At 41.7% G+C, this 15,464-nt stretch overlaps 2 protein-coding genes across 2 annotated transcripts in view; both read right to left on the bottom strand.

Moving 5' to 3' along the window:
* Positions 1-542: 542 nt before the first annotated feature.
* On the bottom strand, positions 543-1,004 carry LOC130855713 (cytochrome c oxidase subunit 7C, mitochondrial-like). Its single transcript, XM_057739650.1, has one exon. The coding sequence runs from the start codon at positions 905-907 to the stop codon at positions 716-718; it is 192 nt and encodes a 63-aa protein (XP_057595633.1). The 5' UTR covers positions 908-1,004; the 3' UTR covers positions 543-715.
* An 8,042-nt stretch (positions 1,005-9,046) lies between these two features.
* RNGTT (RNA guanylyltransferase and 5'-phosphatase) overlaps positions 9,047-15,464 on the bottom strand; it is a 219,499-nt gene continuing 213,081 nt past the window's right edge. Inside the window, exons 15-16 of the mRNA XM_057738725.1 lie at positions 10,709-10,832; positions 9,047-9,280 (exon numbers count right to left, since the gene is read on the bottom strand). Of these exons, the coding sequence (XP_057594708.1) occupies positions 9,123-9,280; positions 10,709-10,832 (282 nt within the window). The 3' untranslated portion in view covers positions 9,047-9,122. The remainder of the gene's footprint in view (positions 9,281-10,708; positions 10,833-15,464) is intronic.

Below are 15,464 nucleotides of genomic sequence, written 5' to 3' on the forward strand. Positions count from 1 at the left end.
TTATAGATTTTAGAAATATTTATTGAACTCCTACACTCTGTGCCAGCCTGGCCTAGGTACTGGAAATACACCAATGAATGAAATCAGATTCTCAGCTCACATTCTGGAGAGGAGAGTCAGACAAGTAAACATATTTGTTAGATCCTAACTGCTTATAGAAACATAAATTTGGGTAAGAGGGTAGACGATGATGGGAGTGGCATATTAGATGGGATGGTCAGGAAGGCCTTTTTAAAAAAAAAAATTATTTCTGCATTTGACTGAGTTGGGTTTTAGTTGCGGCACGCGGGATATTTTTATTTTTATTTTTTTTTTGGAGAAAAATGAATTTATTCCTTTAAAGTAAAAAAAAACACTAAAACTTTACCTTTTTTCTACCTTTAAGTTAAAAAAAAAATTACAGGACAAAGTTTGCATTTCTCTTTTATAATGAATTATAGACAAATTCCTGACGCAGGAATCAAAAATTAAAATTCAGAATTTAAGACCAAGAAATAAGCTAAATCATTTACCTATTAAGGAACTAATAACACAGTATTACCCAAATAAAAAGCACATCTCAATTATCATGTTTCATATTTCAGAGAAGAGGCATTAAGGATTTATGCCATGAGTTTATTTACAAACATATCTAGGATGCTAAATTCAAGAGTTCGATTCCTTTTTTCATAGACTGCACATTTTAAAATGCTCCTCTTCATATCTGTTTCACAGATTATTTTTTAAGCAGTTGGTGTCTTACTATAAAGAAAGGTGCAGCAAAACCAGACCCAAGGTACAAAGTCATCATAGCTAGTAACCGCCACTTGTTTTCCACCGAAAATGGTAAATTCTTCCCTGGACCCTCCTCATAGTGGCTCCTAGGGACCACAGAGGCTGTGAACCTCTGGATGCTTTGTCCCAACATAGCGCTGTTGGAAGCCCTGCGAAAGACGCAGAGACTGAAGGCCGAAGAAATGGCGGCAGTACAGCAAGCACTCCTCTCCTCACGACCTTGTTCCGCTGTGTGCCACGCGGGATATTTTTAGTTGTGGCATTCGGGCTCTTAGTTGTGGCACGCATGCGGGATCTAGTTCCCTGACCAGGGATCAAACCCATGCTCCCTGCATTGGGAGTGCAAAGTGCCTCTTTGATGAGGCGGCATTTGTCTAGAGACTTGAATGAAATGAAGGTGAGCCTTATGGATAAGGAGGGGAAGGGCATTTCAGGTAGAGGGAAAAGAAAGTCCCAAGTCCTTAAAGTCAGAGCACACCTGGCAAGCTGGAGAAAGGCGAAGGGGCCAGAATGGCTGAGCAGAGTGAACAAGGAGGAAGAGGAGAGAGAGGGAGAGGCGGCTGGGGACCAGGTTATGCAGACCTGGGGGATGACAATGTGCATTTAGGAGTTAATCCTGAATGAGGTGGAAGGCACTGCAAGGTTGTGAGTAGTTGAGCGACATGTTCTGAAATGTACTACACACAGCTGTGGGGACACTGGATCAGGGAGGGGCTGGGGGAGGGTGAAAACGCGGGGAGAGGCCAGTTAGGAGGCTATGGCAATAATCCAGGCAAGAGATGAGATGCGAGGTTTGAAGAGGGGAAGAAGTTGTTAAATTCTCGTTCTAGTTTGAAGGTAGTGCCGCCAGCATCTGCTGGTGGACTGATTAGCTGTGAAGTGTCAGAGAAAGACAAGAATCAAGGATGATCCTGAAGCAAGTGGAAAAACGTAATTGCCATGGACGGAGCTCTACGAGAAGCCTGTGGGAAGAGAAGGGCGTCTACAGGAGGAGGGAAGTTCTGCCTGGAGGAGGGAAGTTCCGTCTGGGCTGTATTAAGTTTGAGGTGATCATCAGGCATCCAAGTGAAGCTGTCAAGTTGTCAGTTGAATATCTGAGTCTAGAATTCATGAGAGAGATCCAGGCTAGAAATAAACTTGGAAATTGTTTGTGTGTAGATGGCATTAGTGTCAGAGAGTAGGAGAGATCGCTTAAGAGAGTGGAGACAGAGGCCAGTGGACTGAGCCTGGGTCACTACTGCATGCAGCGGTTGAGAAGCTAAAGAGGGCTCAGCAAGGGAGACCCGCGGGTGGAAGGAAAGAAACTATGGTGGCTTGGAAACCAAGAGCAGAAAGGATTCTACAAGGAGGGAGTAGTTTGTGATTTGTTTAAAAACAATCATGTGTGTGTCCACGTGTGTGTGTGCACGTGCACGCGTGTGTGTGTGTAATGGAGAGTTCGGGCTAGTTGGTATATAAATAAACAGGAACTGCCACTTCGATTATTGCTGAGTCTGGGTAGATGGGAGTTCATTTTACCATTTTCCTTATTTGTGTATATATATGAAACCTCCAATTAAAAAGAAGTGACAGGGACTTCCCTGGCAGTCCAGTGGTTAAGATTCTGCACTTACACTGAAGCGGGTGCAGGTTCAATCCCTGGTCAGGGAATTAAGATTCTGCATAATACACCAGCATGGCCAAAAAAAGAAAAAAAAGGTAACAAAATAAAACAAAATGGGGGCTTCCCTGGTAGCACAGTGGTTAAGAATCCGCCTGCCAATGCAGGGGACACGGGTTCGAGCCCTGGTCCGGGAAGATCCCACATGCCGTGGAGCAACTAAGCCCGTGCGCCACAATTACTGAGCCTGCGCTATACAGCCCACGAGCCACAACAATCAAGCCCACGTGCCACAACTCCTGAAGCCCGTGCATCTAGAGCCTGTGCTCCGCAACAAGAGAAGCCACCGCAATGAGAAGCCCGTGCACCACAATGAAGAGTAGCCCCCGCTCTCCACAACTAGAGAAAGCCCACGTGCAGCAATGAAGACCCAAAACGGCCAATAAATAAATAAATAAATACATTTATAAAACAAAACAGAGAGTGAGAAACCGAAATGCTAATGGGTCAATTAGAAGAGCGGATGCAACCTGCAGAGGCACTGGTGGTGGTGACAAGAACAGTCTCAGCAGGGGTTTAAGAGAGACGAGGAGGAAAGGAGGGCGCGAGGGTGGTCACTTCCTTCTAGGAGAACAGAGAAATGGGTCAGTAGCTGGAAGGAGATCAAGGGGCCAGGGGTGGGCGGGCGGGCGGGAGGCGAGCTTAGGATGGAGTGATTACAGCCGTATCTCCTAACTGTCCTGCACACAAGCTCTGGACACACCCCTGGAAAGCATCCTCCCCACCACGTTCTCTGTCCACACCTCGCCCACGCCAGGCATCCCACCCATCCACCAAGGCCTAGACCACCTCCCGCCTCCTGCCTCAGGTGTACAGTTTCAACCCACACGCAGAATTTTCAAGAAAATTTATCATAGGAAAGTTTTGGCTCTGGTGGTGTTCAGTTGGGGGTCTCTTTTTAGCCCTCACCTTCAGTGTGTGTCAGAGCACACTGTGTGTTTATACTGTAGATCAAAACTACACAACGCCCCCCTGATGGCCTTCAGAGGGGAAGCAGAACTTCTACAGAAACAGTAAAGTTTCTTATTCCTTTAGATCCTGGAAGATAGCATTCGACAGTAGCAATGAGACTATCTTTCACTTGCCTTTCCCACTCTAAAAGACATGGCTAGAAGCACCGATTCATGCTAAGGGATTGCAGACTGGTATTTATTTTTAAAACTAACTGAAAAGCCTCAGCTGTTACCAAAGGACTTCTCTTTGAAAACATCTGAAGCTGGGCGGGAGGAGGTGGGTGGGGAGAAGGAGCCTTCTAGTTTCAGATGTGGCAAGCTCCGTGAAACTGCACTGAAAAATAAGACGTGATGAAAAACATTGCTTCCCTCACACCTCCCTCAGAGTATATCACAGCGAGGAGACCAGGGCACTTTCTTAAGATTCTTCCTGCTGAGAAGTTTCCCTCAGAAGCATTCATTTGCAGTGCAGAAGGCAAGAACAGACAAGACACTTCTAAACAGGATTAAATACAAGATGCACCAGAGATGGGCTGTGAAGAAATTCTTAAGAAACAAGAGATGTTATCAGTGCTTCTATGGTGATAAGAAGGTTAGAAGGACAAGAAAATTTTGTGTTCCTATAGAGCTAAACTGAGGGAGACAAGAGGAAACACATCTTTTTTTTTTTAATTGACGTATAGTTGATTTACAGCGCTGTGTTAGTTTCTGGTATACAGCACAGTGATATGTTTATAACTGAATCACTGCTGTACGCCTGAAGCTAACACAACATTGTATGTATACAGATCCTTTTTCAGATTCTTTTCCCTTATAGGTTACTACAAAATATTGAGTATAGGGACTTCCCTGGTGGTCCAGTGGTTAAGATTCTGCACTTCCACTGCAGGGGGCACAGGTTCGATCCCTAGTCAGGGAACTAAGATCTTGCATGCCCCACGGTGAGGCCAAAAAAAAAAAAAAGAAAAAAAAGAAGATATTGAGTACAGTTCCCTGTGCTATACCAAACACATCTTGACTGAGTTTTAATAGCAAGTACAAAAAGGTACGTGAACCTCCCACCCTAATTACTGCCAGGTGCCCACTGTTGCCAAGCCCTGTGCTGTGTGTGACAGAGTCCTTCCACTCACGGAGCGCAGGGGAGACCACCATGACACGGTGTGACAGCCAGGAGGCTACCTGTGGTGGCAAGGCCTCCCTGACCCTGGAAGTAAACCTGGGGCTTTCTGACTGAAGCAGTAGAAGCACCACCAGCAAAGGTTCCTGGGGGAAGAGAGCAAAGAGACGTGGGACAGCCAGGAGTCACACCTGGCACAGACCAGGTCACGGAGGGTCTTTGCTGTCATGGGCCAGGGAGCCCCGACTGGGGAGGAAAACTGGGGCAGGTTTGCAGTTTTGAAAGATCATTCTGGTGGTGGCGATCTAAAGGGAAAATAGACCAGGTGCCAACTTCAAAACTGTGAAAACTGGTGACTCTTGTTGGTGTGATTTGTGTCAAAGCCAAACTCTGCTCTTCTGTGTTGTATTTGGCTAGGCTTATTTCTGTATCTCAGAAAGATGAGGGTTTCATTCTATTTGAGTATTTTTAAACATTCAGATAATTTCATTGTTCACCTACACACCTCCGATCACAGGAGCACAAAGTAATCAACCATTATGAGGTAACTGGACAGTGGTTACTATGAAAATGACCTTCAGCTAAGGAACCAAAAGCTGCTTCTTCCCTGGGTTTTCTTGCCTCTCTCCCCACTTACAAGCCCAGGCCTGGAATTTCACCAGTGCAATGATTCCCAACACTGGTCTATGAAAAAGTTTTCACCAGCTTGGGGTTAAATGTAGAAGCATAGGGTGGTGTAGTGAGACTTTCATAAAATAAAACTTTGTTCCACATAAATGTACCTCTTTTCTTCTAAATGACGCCCAACTTCCTCTTTGGGTATTAAGGTTCCCCTTATTTTATGAAACGATGACAACACAGTTTTTTGTAAATGACCTTTCATGGCAAAACAGTTGGTAACCCCAGATGTGTGCACTGATTTTTTTTTTTTTGAAACGTGATATCTTAGAAGCCTGGGAGGCACAGCAGTCACCTGACAGCTGAGTCTGGGGAGGGGACCGGCATATCTGGGTTGACCAAGGCTGACACTGACCTGGCCAAAGCATCAGAGTTGACAGCGAACTATGTGACAATCAGGAAACGCTGGCCCCGTGTGTGTGATTTAATCACTTGTTTCTTCCTACTCGCATCTTTGGAATTTAGCATCTTAATAAGAATTATTAAACTTCTTTTCATGGCCTCTGCGTCACTCACATTTAAATACTGTTAAATAAGGACCTAAAAATGTATTTACTTTCCTGCTGCCAACTTCACCTTATTTTGGAGAGAGTTGCTTAGAACCTATTACCTGTTAGCACCAAAGAAACAACTCAAATAGTTTGGGACCCTGGCACAGAAGCAGCCCTCCCCACTGGGGCTGTACCAGAGTCTTTCAGAGAGTACTTACTGCACAATAAATAAGGTGATGGAGTTGAAAGACCTATGTTTGGGTCTCAGCTCACAACTACCTAGCTATGATACCTTGGGTCAAAGCTTCCTCAACTACAAAGTGAGGGTAATGATGGTATCTCCCCATACAGAGTGGCTGTGTTTGGGGCTTGGTGAATAGTCCATAATGGTGATATTGCTCTTATTGTGAGTACAGGATATTTACAAAGCACTGGCTTTTACACAAGAATCATGTCAGACCTGAAAGGATGCTTTTCGATCATCCGACCCAATCTTGGCATTTTAGAGATGGGGGAGGGGAGAAACTTCTAGAGAGGACCCAGAAGCAACGGGAGGCAGAGCCTAGACTTAGTCTCTGGGTCTACCCTGGGATTTTCTCCACCATATTACTTTTCTCCACCTGGAAGTATCTGATTCTTAACTTTCAAGTTTCTTGGTTTCTCAGGAAGAAAAACAGGATTTTCCAAGTCTTCATGCTGATCTCTAGAACACAACAAAACCAGGTGGATTTTGACGGGTACGGCTGATGGCAGGAGGGTCTGATGCCAGCAATAAAAGGGACACAAAGGCATCACCAGTGAAACAAAGCACACACACTTTCTGTTATTTTAAATCAGTAGTTTTATTACAATACACACTGACACACAATTAGAGAAGGAATGTCCTGACATGTTCTGAGCATTTCACGGAAAGCAAATGTAACCAGCCAGGCAGTCGAGTCTTCCACATCTTTTCCAAACACAGAGCAAAAGCTTTTAGATGTGATAACTCAGGAAAGTAAAGTTTTCTTATTCTCACCTACAAAACTTCAGTGTCAGAAAATAGTTATTATGAAGTGGGCTGAGAAAGGAAGTGTTTCCTTCATGACATCCCAAATCCTGCCTCCAGATTTCCACCCCCTAGTCATTTTCCAGATGACTTTTTATGACACTGCAGATGGGAATGTGTTTAGGGGCTAAATAGCATCTCCTTATTATACTTCACTACAACTGAAAGGAAAAGATAAATTAAGAAAATTAAGTCCTGGAAAATGCAAGAAGGCAAGGAGAAAATATCTGGGTGTATTAAAAATGAGATGCTCTTTTCACATAACTCATGTAAAAGGTTACAATTACCATAAACATTTTAACTCCATTAAAGATTGCTGACAAAAGTTTGCTCTTACATCTGCAAAGGACTTCTGCATTTACACAGGCTCAGGAGAAAGCAACACACCATGTGAAAAGAGCCACTGATCCTGGTGAAGCAGGCACTGGACTATCTGGGGTTGCATAAGCGTTTTTTCAGATCCACTTTCTACAAGACACCATGAAACCCTGACCAATTTCCATCTGTCAATAGCCATTGTGGCAACTGGATGTTTTAATCCCTGTTGCGCTCAAACGGACAAAAGTACTCTAGGAAAGAAATACTAAAATGGCATCTGGAATAATTCACTATACATCACATAACTTGGGAACAATAAAGGAAGAAGCCCAAGCATGACGCTGGTATTTCATATAGAAAAGCACTGCAGGAGAAAACTTTGTTTAAAAACATTAAAACTTGGGTGAATATAAATACATTTTTGGTTAATCTGCGCTATTTCATATAGAAATCCTATCAGATATTCCATTTACTAGGTGACTTGTTTGGGTTTTCATGTCTCACTGTATTAGTAGAAGAATACACACTGCTGCATATACTCACACATATATGCAAATACATATATAAAATTCAGCTCATGAAAATTTATTTTAAATACACATACGTAAAACCTATACCTCTAAAAATAAATATATTAGCCTCTAGTAGGCTAATTCTCAAGAGTTCCTTCACAAACCAATCAGAACACAGTTTCTCAACAATGGCATGTGACCAATTAGCCGCTCTTTAAATCCATTAACTATCAGTAAATGTGTTAAAATTCAGATGTACAACCGAAATAGCATTCCCAGAATAGAAGATGAGAGAATTCTGGCTTTGAAAATAAATGTCTTGGCTTCCTTGATGTTTAGTTCCTACAGATGTCTAGTCTTTGCCTCTGCATTTATCTAGCAGTGGGAGAGCATTTCCTAGTGACAGCATTCTCTTCCACTGACATTACCTTCTAATCAAAGGAGTCAGCTAGCATTTCCTTTGCTGTTTTGTGCAAGGGAACTAATACAACATTGTTTGTATTTGATGTCACTCCCATCATCACAGTGAGTGTGTGTTTTAATGTAATTTACAATGTGCTGATACCACTGAGGTAAAGCAGAAGTAGCCCTGGCATTGAAAAAAAGAGAGAAAAAAAGTCTCCCAGGAGAACAACACACACAGGATCCTGTGGTGTATTTCTAAGCTCTATGAAGAACTTGAGACCACTGCCAGAGTGGATACATTGGATATCTGATACTGCAGTTCAAATAACAGAAAAAGATGAAAAGACTCAATATACCTCCCTTAGAAAGGATGAAATTCACAAAATTGGAGCTTTACTTTTTCACTTTTACATTTCCAAAACAACTTCTTAAAATGATATAAGCCAGACCAAGTTGTTAATATAGTACAATATTTAACAACCCTGTCATTTGGGTTTTTTTTTTCTTTTTGGCACACGGGCTTAGTTGCTCCGCGGCATGTGGGATCTTCCTGGAGCTAGGATCGAACCCGTGACCTCTGCATTGGCAGGCGGACTCTTAACCACTGCGCCACCTAGGAAGCCCTGTCATTTGGTTTTGAATACAAGAATTTCAGAAATGTAGGAAATCCATGATAAATAATAGCAAGAATATTTAATGCTATTGCCTAAATGTTTTAAAGGAAAATCTATCATAGTTGAAATACAACTTCTAAAAAATACAGTGTTCTATGCGCTCACAGTTCCAGATTGCTAACTTTATAAATTAAAGTGGAAGTTATCCATATATAAACAAGGCCTCTTTTTCATTGATTTCAATCTCGTTTAAACCTTTGGACATTTCAATCTTCAGATTCCACAAGGTAAGGCTGAGTTTATCAGATATAAATAAAATGTTTAAAGTCCAAGATGTATTGTAGCACTGAGGGAACAAATGCATCGAATATTTACAGCCTGGCTACAATACCTTTCTTTTTTTTCTTTTCTTTTCTTTTTTTCCCCAAAGTCAAATGTGTATCAACATCAAGCCACACTCTTTTTTGAACTTCCTCGGTTGCAAAAAAATGGGGCAACAGCATTTTTTTGTCACTCATCTTTCCTCTCAATCCTGAAGCCAGAGGCAGGTCTTTAGGTCAAAGGTCTTTTGGGAGGTGGTGGAGGCATTAGCTCGGTGTCTGGGTCCAGATGATGCTTTCGCTTCTGTCCTTGAGAAGCTGCTGCACATCTGTCGATGAACTCAAACAGCATCTCCTTGGTGACAGGGTTTGAGATGCTGTTGCACACGGCTGTGGACAAAGGGAGACGTGAGTCTCGTCTGAGAGTTCGTGGAGGCAGCTGACTCGCCCCAGGGAGATGAGGACAGGGAGGCATTTCCATCCCAACAGGCTAAAACATTCCACCTTATTGACATGGATGACCCGCTGCAGATTCAACTGTGCTCCTCCCTCCCCACCCCTGAAATGAGTGCCTTTCTGGTGGCTACTCTTTACTATTAATTCTAGACCAAAACTTTCAGTATTTGGGTTAAAGCCTGTCTTGACTATGATATTCGATCCCTCCAAACGGTTTGAGTAGGGTATTGATCTTGTGCAGTGCGTCCCACAATGGTCCATATTCAAGCACAGTTTCTAAAGAAAACGTGTGCTCTAGTCCTCCAGCCTCTCCCCCAGAGAGCAGTGCACACTGACGCCTGGAATGCAGAACCAGCACCGTTCCCATCAAATGGGGAGGCTTCACTGTAGCTGACAGAGCGTACTATTCTTTATTTTAGTAATTTGTTTGAAGTAAGGTATTATAACAAAATGACCATTAAATAAAGCACCTTTTCTTATGGGATCAAAACTGTATTTTCCTACTTGGTTTTAGAAAAAGACATGGGCTTAATCACTCCACTTTTTGAAATTAACTCATCCTGTCTGAGCACAGATGTTAGTTCCAACAAGAATCTTTGAATGTACAACTAACTTTTAAGTGGCAAAACTCAAACTGGCAATCTCTACATCAGCTCATAAACTTATCACACAATCATCATCACTGACTGAGCACGCAAAGGTGCCATTCTATTAACCTTTGAACTTGGTTTTTATCTCTGTGGGGTTTATTTTTTCCCAATTCCACTAAAAACGCAATCTAGAATTGCTCCTAGTAGTAGTTTACCTTATAAACCTAATTACTATGTGCTGTTCCTCATGCAAGAACCTTACTACCCTGAATTCCCAAAGCATTCACACTGTATCCAGAGCACACCCTGAAGGATAGCAGCAGGTTTTAGGGTTTCTGCTTTTTTTCTTTTTTTTTTTTAAGGTTTTCATTGACTTTGTTCTCCATTGTTTGTAAAACTATTTTAGGAAATGGAAATTACATTTTCCCTTGCTAATTCTGTCTTTTACCATCTGGCAAACGATGGTTTTCAGCGTTTTGAATAGAGCGGCAATCACCGTGGCTTTTGTTGTGGTTGTGGTTCAACAGATTCATCTTGTCTGCAGCCCACTTTCCTGCCCTTTAAACTCCTCTCCTGCGCACCCAGCAGGAGCCCACAGGCCAAGGGAGGGCTGGAGCCACACAGGGCTCAGACCTGCCACACCCCTCCGGGGCCCAGATGACCTTCCGCCCCCCAAACTGAACCACAGAAGACAGCACAGTTTCGTTCTAACACTTTAACTTTTTTGGGTGGTTTCACGTAACAGCCACTGGGAGCCTGTCGTCATACTCACCCATGGCAGTGTTGTAGGCATTAGGAAAACTTTTGTCTGTTCTCTGTCTCATAAAGACCCAGCTGTTGTTCTCGAATTTGCATTCTATAATTTTGTTGTCATACTGTTTTAGCTCTTTTGTCACCTGTTTTAAAAGAGAATTGAGGAAAATATTTAAATCATTTGACAAGGCTTCTTGCCTCCCCTACGTGACAGGTGCATTAGGGAATGCCAAAAACACCTCGGTGCCTCTTCACGCAGAGCTCTTTGTCATCTGAAGCGTCTAATCAAGCCCAAGGATGTGGTGCGCACTCCCTTGTACACTTGCTCATTAACCTGACATCCTATAAACACTTGTGAAAACGGCTGTCAATATACAGCAATTAAAAGAAGCTAAGGAGAAACCAGCCACTTCTGGGCCAAATGCAAATAAGCTACCATAGGGACCAGTCCCTCTGATACTGTCTGTGTCCCTCTGGCTTTCAGAAACTGAGTACCTGCAAAGGTTGCGACAACTTTCAGAAAGATCATGCCATCTAAACTGCTATGTCAGAACCTCAGAAATCCCCTTTACTGGCTAAGATAAAAAGTTACACATAAAGAGTAAACATTAGGATCTGATTCAGGCAATGTGCATCCTAAATACGTTGCTTTTCAAGCAGTGATAATTAACCAAAAATCTAATCTTTAGGCTATTTACCTTTTCATCTCCAAATCAGTATGAATTTAGAGATGAAGCTCCTTTTGATATTACCTGGCAGGTTTTTTGGCTACTTCACCTCAGATGATTGAGTATGGATTACAACTTACTCTACCAAAATCGTGATATTTCAGTTCTGTCCTCACCTTTCATAGCTAACAACTCTTCCTCACACTACGGAAGATTGCAGTCAGTTAACTTCATTAGCATTATCTGAAATGCTCTTCTTTCTCTACCCACACATTCACTACCACCTAGGAATACGAAGGGAAGCACATTTTTAAAAGATGCTTTCGATTCACAAATTAGAGGGTGCGTGTCTCCATAAAAACTTTCAAATTGCAGTCCTTTTCCCTTAATGAATATTACATTTGATTGGACTATCTGCATATTCAACAAATCCAACAGGACCAATACATTCAGTGTATTGGAACTGGACCAATAATAAGTGAAGTTCTACTTAGCAAACTTGCTAAGTTCATTCTCTAATATTCATTATTCTAGTCTCAACTCCCCTGCCTCCCTTCCCAGGGATCTACTTCCTTTCATTTTTGATACACTGTCTATAACCAAGTATTAGGCAACTTATTCAGGTAAGGTAACCACTTTTGTTATACCGAAGTAGGGTCGAACAGATAAGTTTCTAAACCTTTCAGATTCCCCATTTTCTAATTTCTAAAATGGGCAAAGGAGTTTCTAATTCGCTGGGACACTGGAGCAATAATAAATGACAGTGCTTGGCACATAGTAGCCAACCACTAAAATTCTTAATTGAATGTAAAATTAAGAAATGAAGCATTGCTTTTTTTTTTTTTTTTTAAGTTTATAAGTAAATTCACTACCAAGATGACATGGAAAGGTATGCTTTGAAAACACCTGTCAAGAAAACTGTATCACACATATTTATAAGACTGGCTTGCGATCCATAATGCGCAGTCTGTACTTTTACTGGCTACCATCTTTATCACATAGTTTATCATTCTTGTGTTCCTAGCAATAGTTTTATTGCTATAAATTATGTGTTGCTCAATCTGACTACAGCAATTAGGCAGTATTATTAAGTGTCTGTGTGGCTACTTGGGTACACATTAACAATCTGGAAAACAGGGCTTTCCAGAAAACGCATGCACCCGCCACCGTGCCAACCCAAACATCCTTCCATGCTCAAGAACAGTGCATTGTTCTTCACTGATCACACCAGTTATACTCCCAAGATAGGCACACTGCAAGGTACTCATTTGGTTAGGTAATAAAATATATTTAACTTTTAATAAATATATTTAGGTAATAAAATATATTAAGATATAAAAATAATATCTCCCGTAGGTATACAAACTGAAGACAGTTTTCACTAATGATCAGATCAAGAGAGTGACTGGCATACAGGGAGGGAGTTGAATTTTAGTGCCCAAACTTTAATTTGTTACTATGACAATAATCATCCTCAGCCAATCACATACTATTATTTACTAAAACAGGATCTGGTTAGGCCTTTTATAATCAGCTCTGTTATCCTCGTTTGAGTTAATGAGCGCTTGAAAGTAGTAAGAATAAAATATTTATAAATCAAGATTTCACATCTGTACCTATAATTACATTGGATTAATGAGATTTTACTGTTTGGTGGGGAAAAGGGAAGAAAAGAAAAAAAAAAAAGAAAATACAGTGTAGTTTATATTGAAGAAAAACATTTTTCCGATATGTTTCCATCTTATTGAATACCTCACTTTTGATACCATTTGAACCTACCAATATTCTAGCATTGAGACAGTCATATGAAACCAGATCTAGTACCACTAAAGATTTTAGATTAGCAAGTCAACAGTAATACTTGGAACTAAGGGCCCAAGACAGAGGAGGGCAGAACCACAGTTGTTACTTTCTGCACTTTTTTAATAGAACACTTTTTGTAACCTCAATGCTGGACATGCTACCAAGTCACAAAAGGCAAATAAATCATCAGTGTTGGCTGAACCAACCTACACAGAGCAGACAGAGATGTGTTTCTGTCTCTAACGGGGAGCAAGCCTCTAGAATTTACTGTCCCCGTTCTGAGAGAGCTGTTTTGTTATACGAGCTCAACTGTCTTTTCTAGAGAGACTGTCACAAAAGGGAGGGGGACTTCTCTGAACTAATCTGCTTGAGAGACATTTTAAATTAACAAATATCCTTAGATTGAGAAAGACCCCAGTAAGCTGGGGGGGTTTAACTTTTGAAATAATTTTAGATCTGCAGAAAAGTTGTAAAGATAGTACAGAGAGCTCCAGGACCCCACCACCCAACTTCCTCCAATGTTCATATCTTGCATTTCATGGTACATTTATCAGCTCTGAGAAGTTAACATTGGTACAACACAGTCAGCTAAGCCACTGACTTGGTTCCGACTTCATCAGTTATTCCAGTAATGTCTTTTATCTGCTCCAGGATTCAATCTAGGAAACTGCATGGCACTTAGTTGTCATGTCTGCTTAGACTCTTCCGACCTGTGACAGTTACTCAGACCTTCCTTGACACTCTTGAAGACTGCTAGTCAGATATTTTGTAGAATGTTGCTCAATTTGGGATCTTCTGGTGTTCTCTCATAATTAGACTGAGGTTATGAATTTGGGGAAAGAACGCCAGAGAGATGAAGTGCCCTTTTCACTGCGTAATATCTGGAGTAGGAGGGTGGTGTAGATGAGATCAACGTGATTCCTTCCCGGTGGTGTAAACCCTGATCACTTGGCTAAGACAGTATCTGCCAGGTTTCTCTACTGTGAAGCTACCATACGCTTAGTTACAAAGTACCATGCTCAACCCCGCTCAAAGATAAGGGAATGAAACCACTTGCTGGAAGGAAGGGTATCAAAGAATTTGTGGACGTTTATTAAAAGCACCACAGAAATCAAGACATTTCCTGGGAGAGAGATTTTTGAGGCTATACAAATCTCTCTTTTCTTCTTAAAGTTTCGCTCATTACTTTTAGCATTCATCCGTGAATCCTGCCTGCAGCAATTATTACTGTGGTGTTCTAATGGAATTTTCTATTTTCTTCTTTCCTTCTACATTTATTATCTGGATTTTATCTGTAAGAAAGATTTGCCCTTCTCCCTCATTTATTTATTTGCTTATCTGTGTCAGTAAGAACTCTTGGATATTTATTTTATTCTTGCTTGCGATAAAGCACTGTTGTCATTTATTTTCTTGCTCAAATCGTCCTAGTTTTGGCCACTGGGAACTCTCTCCGGTTGGCTCCTGTGTCCTTTTAACTTGCTTCCACTATTACTTACGTATTTTTAGCATTTAGTCCTTGGCAATACAAGATATGACTCCAGGTTGATCTCGTATTCTCTCTGCCTCAGCTCTAGAGTCAGCCATGGGGTCCTCTACCAGGATTTTATACGAAAAAAATTATTCTTCAACAGCCCAGACTATGCTAAAAAGGTATTAACACACACCACTTGTTTTGGTCAGAATTTTAAATTAGTGAGAAAAAGAGAGGGTGGGGGGGAGGGGAGGAGTGAGTGTGAGAGTGAGAGAGAGAAAGAGTAACAAAAATTAGACTTTAAATATGAATATATGTATATACTTAGAAGTTTCCACCCCACCTTCTGTGAAGTGCTGTCTGGAGCTAAACTAAGTTGACCATTTTTTTCTTTTCTTAACACCTGCTCTCTTTTTCAAAAATTTTATTTATTTATTTATTTTTGGCTGCATTGGGTCTTCGTTGCTGCACGCGGGTTTTCTCTGTGGCGAGCGGGGGTTACTCTTTATTTTGCAGTGCACGGGCTTCTCATTGTGGTGGCTTCTCTTATTGCAGAGCACAGGCTCTAGGCGTGCAGGTTTCAGCAGGTGCAGCACGCAGGCTCAGTAGTTGTAGCTCGCGGGCTCTAGATTGCAGGCTCAGCAGTTGTGCTGCATGGGCTTAGTTGCTCTGCTGCATGTGGGATCTTTCTGGACCAGGGATTGAACCCGTGTCCCCTGAACTGGCAGGCTGAGTCTTAACCACTGCGCCACCAGGGAAGTCCCAATTTTTATCTTTGCTGAACTTATAATTCTACTCAAGCTCTACCTCTGTAGTGTGACAGAAGGGTGAAT

The sequence above is a fragment of the Hippopotamus amphibius genome, chromosome 6 (genome assembly GCF_030028045.1).
Source record: "Hippopotamus amphibius kiboko isolate mHipAmp2 chromosome 6, mHipAmp2.hap2, whole genome shotgun sequence".
Lineage (NCBI taxonomy): Eukaryota > Metazoa > Chordata > Mammalia > Artiodactyla > Hippopotamidae > Hippopotamus > Hippopotamus amphibius.

Coding starts and splice junctions, on each gene's coding strand:
- LOC130855713 (XM_057739650.1), bottom strand. CDS start 907: ATGTTGGGACAAAGCATCCAGAGGTTCACAGCCTCTGTGGTCCCTAGG.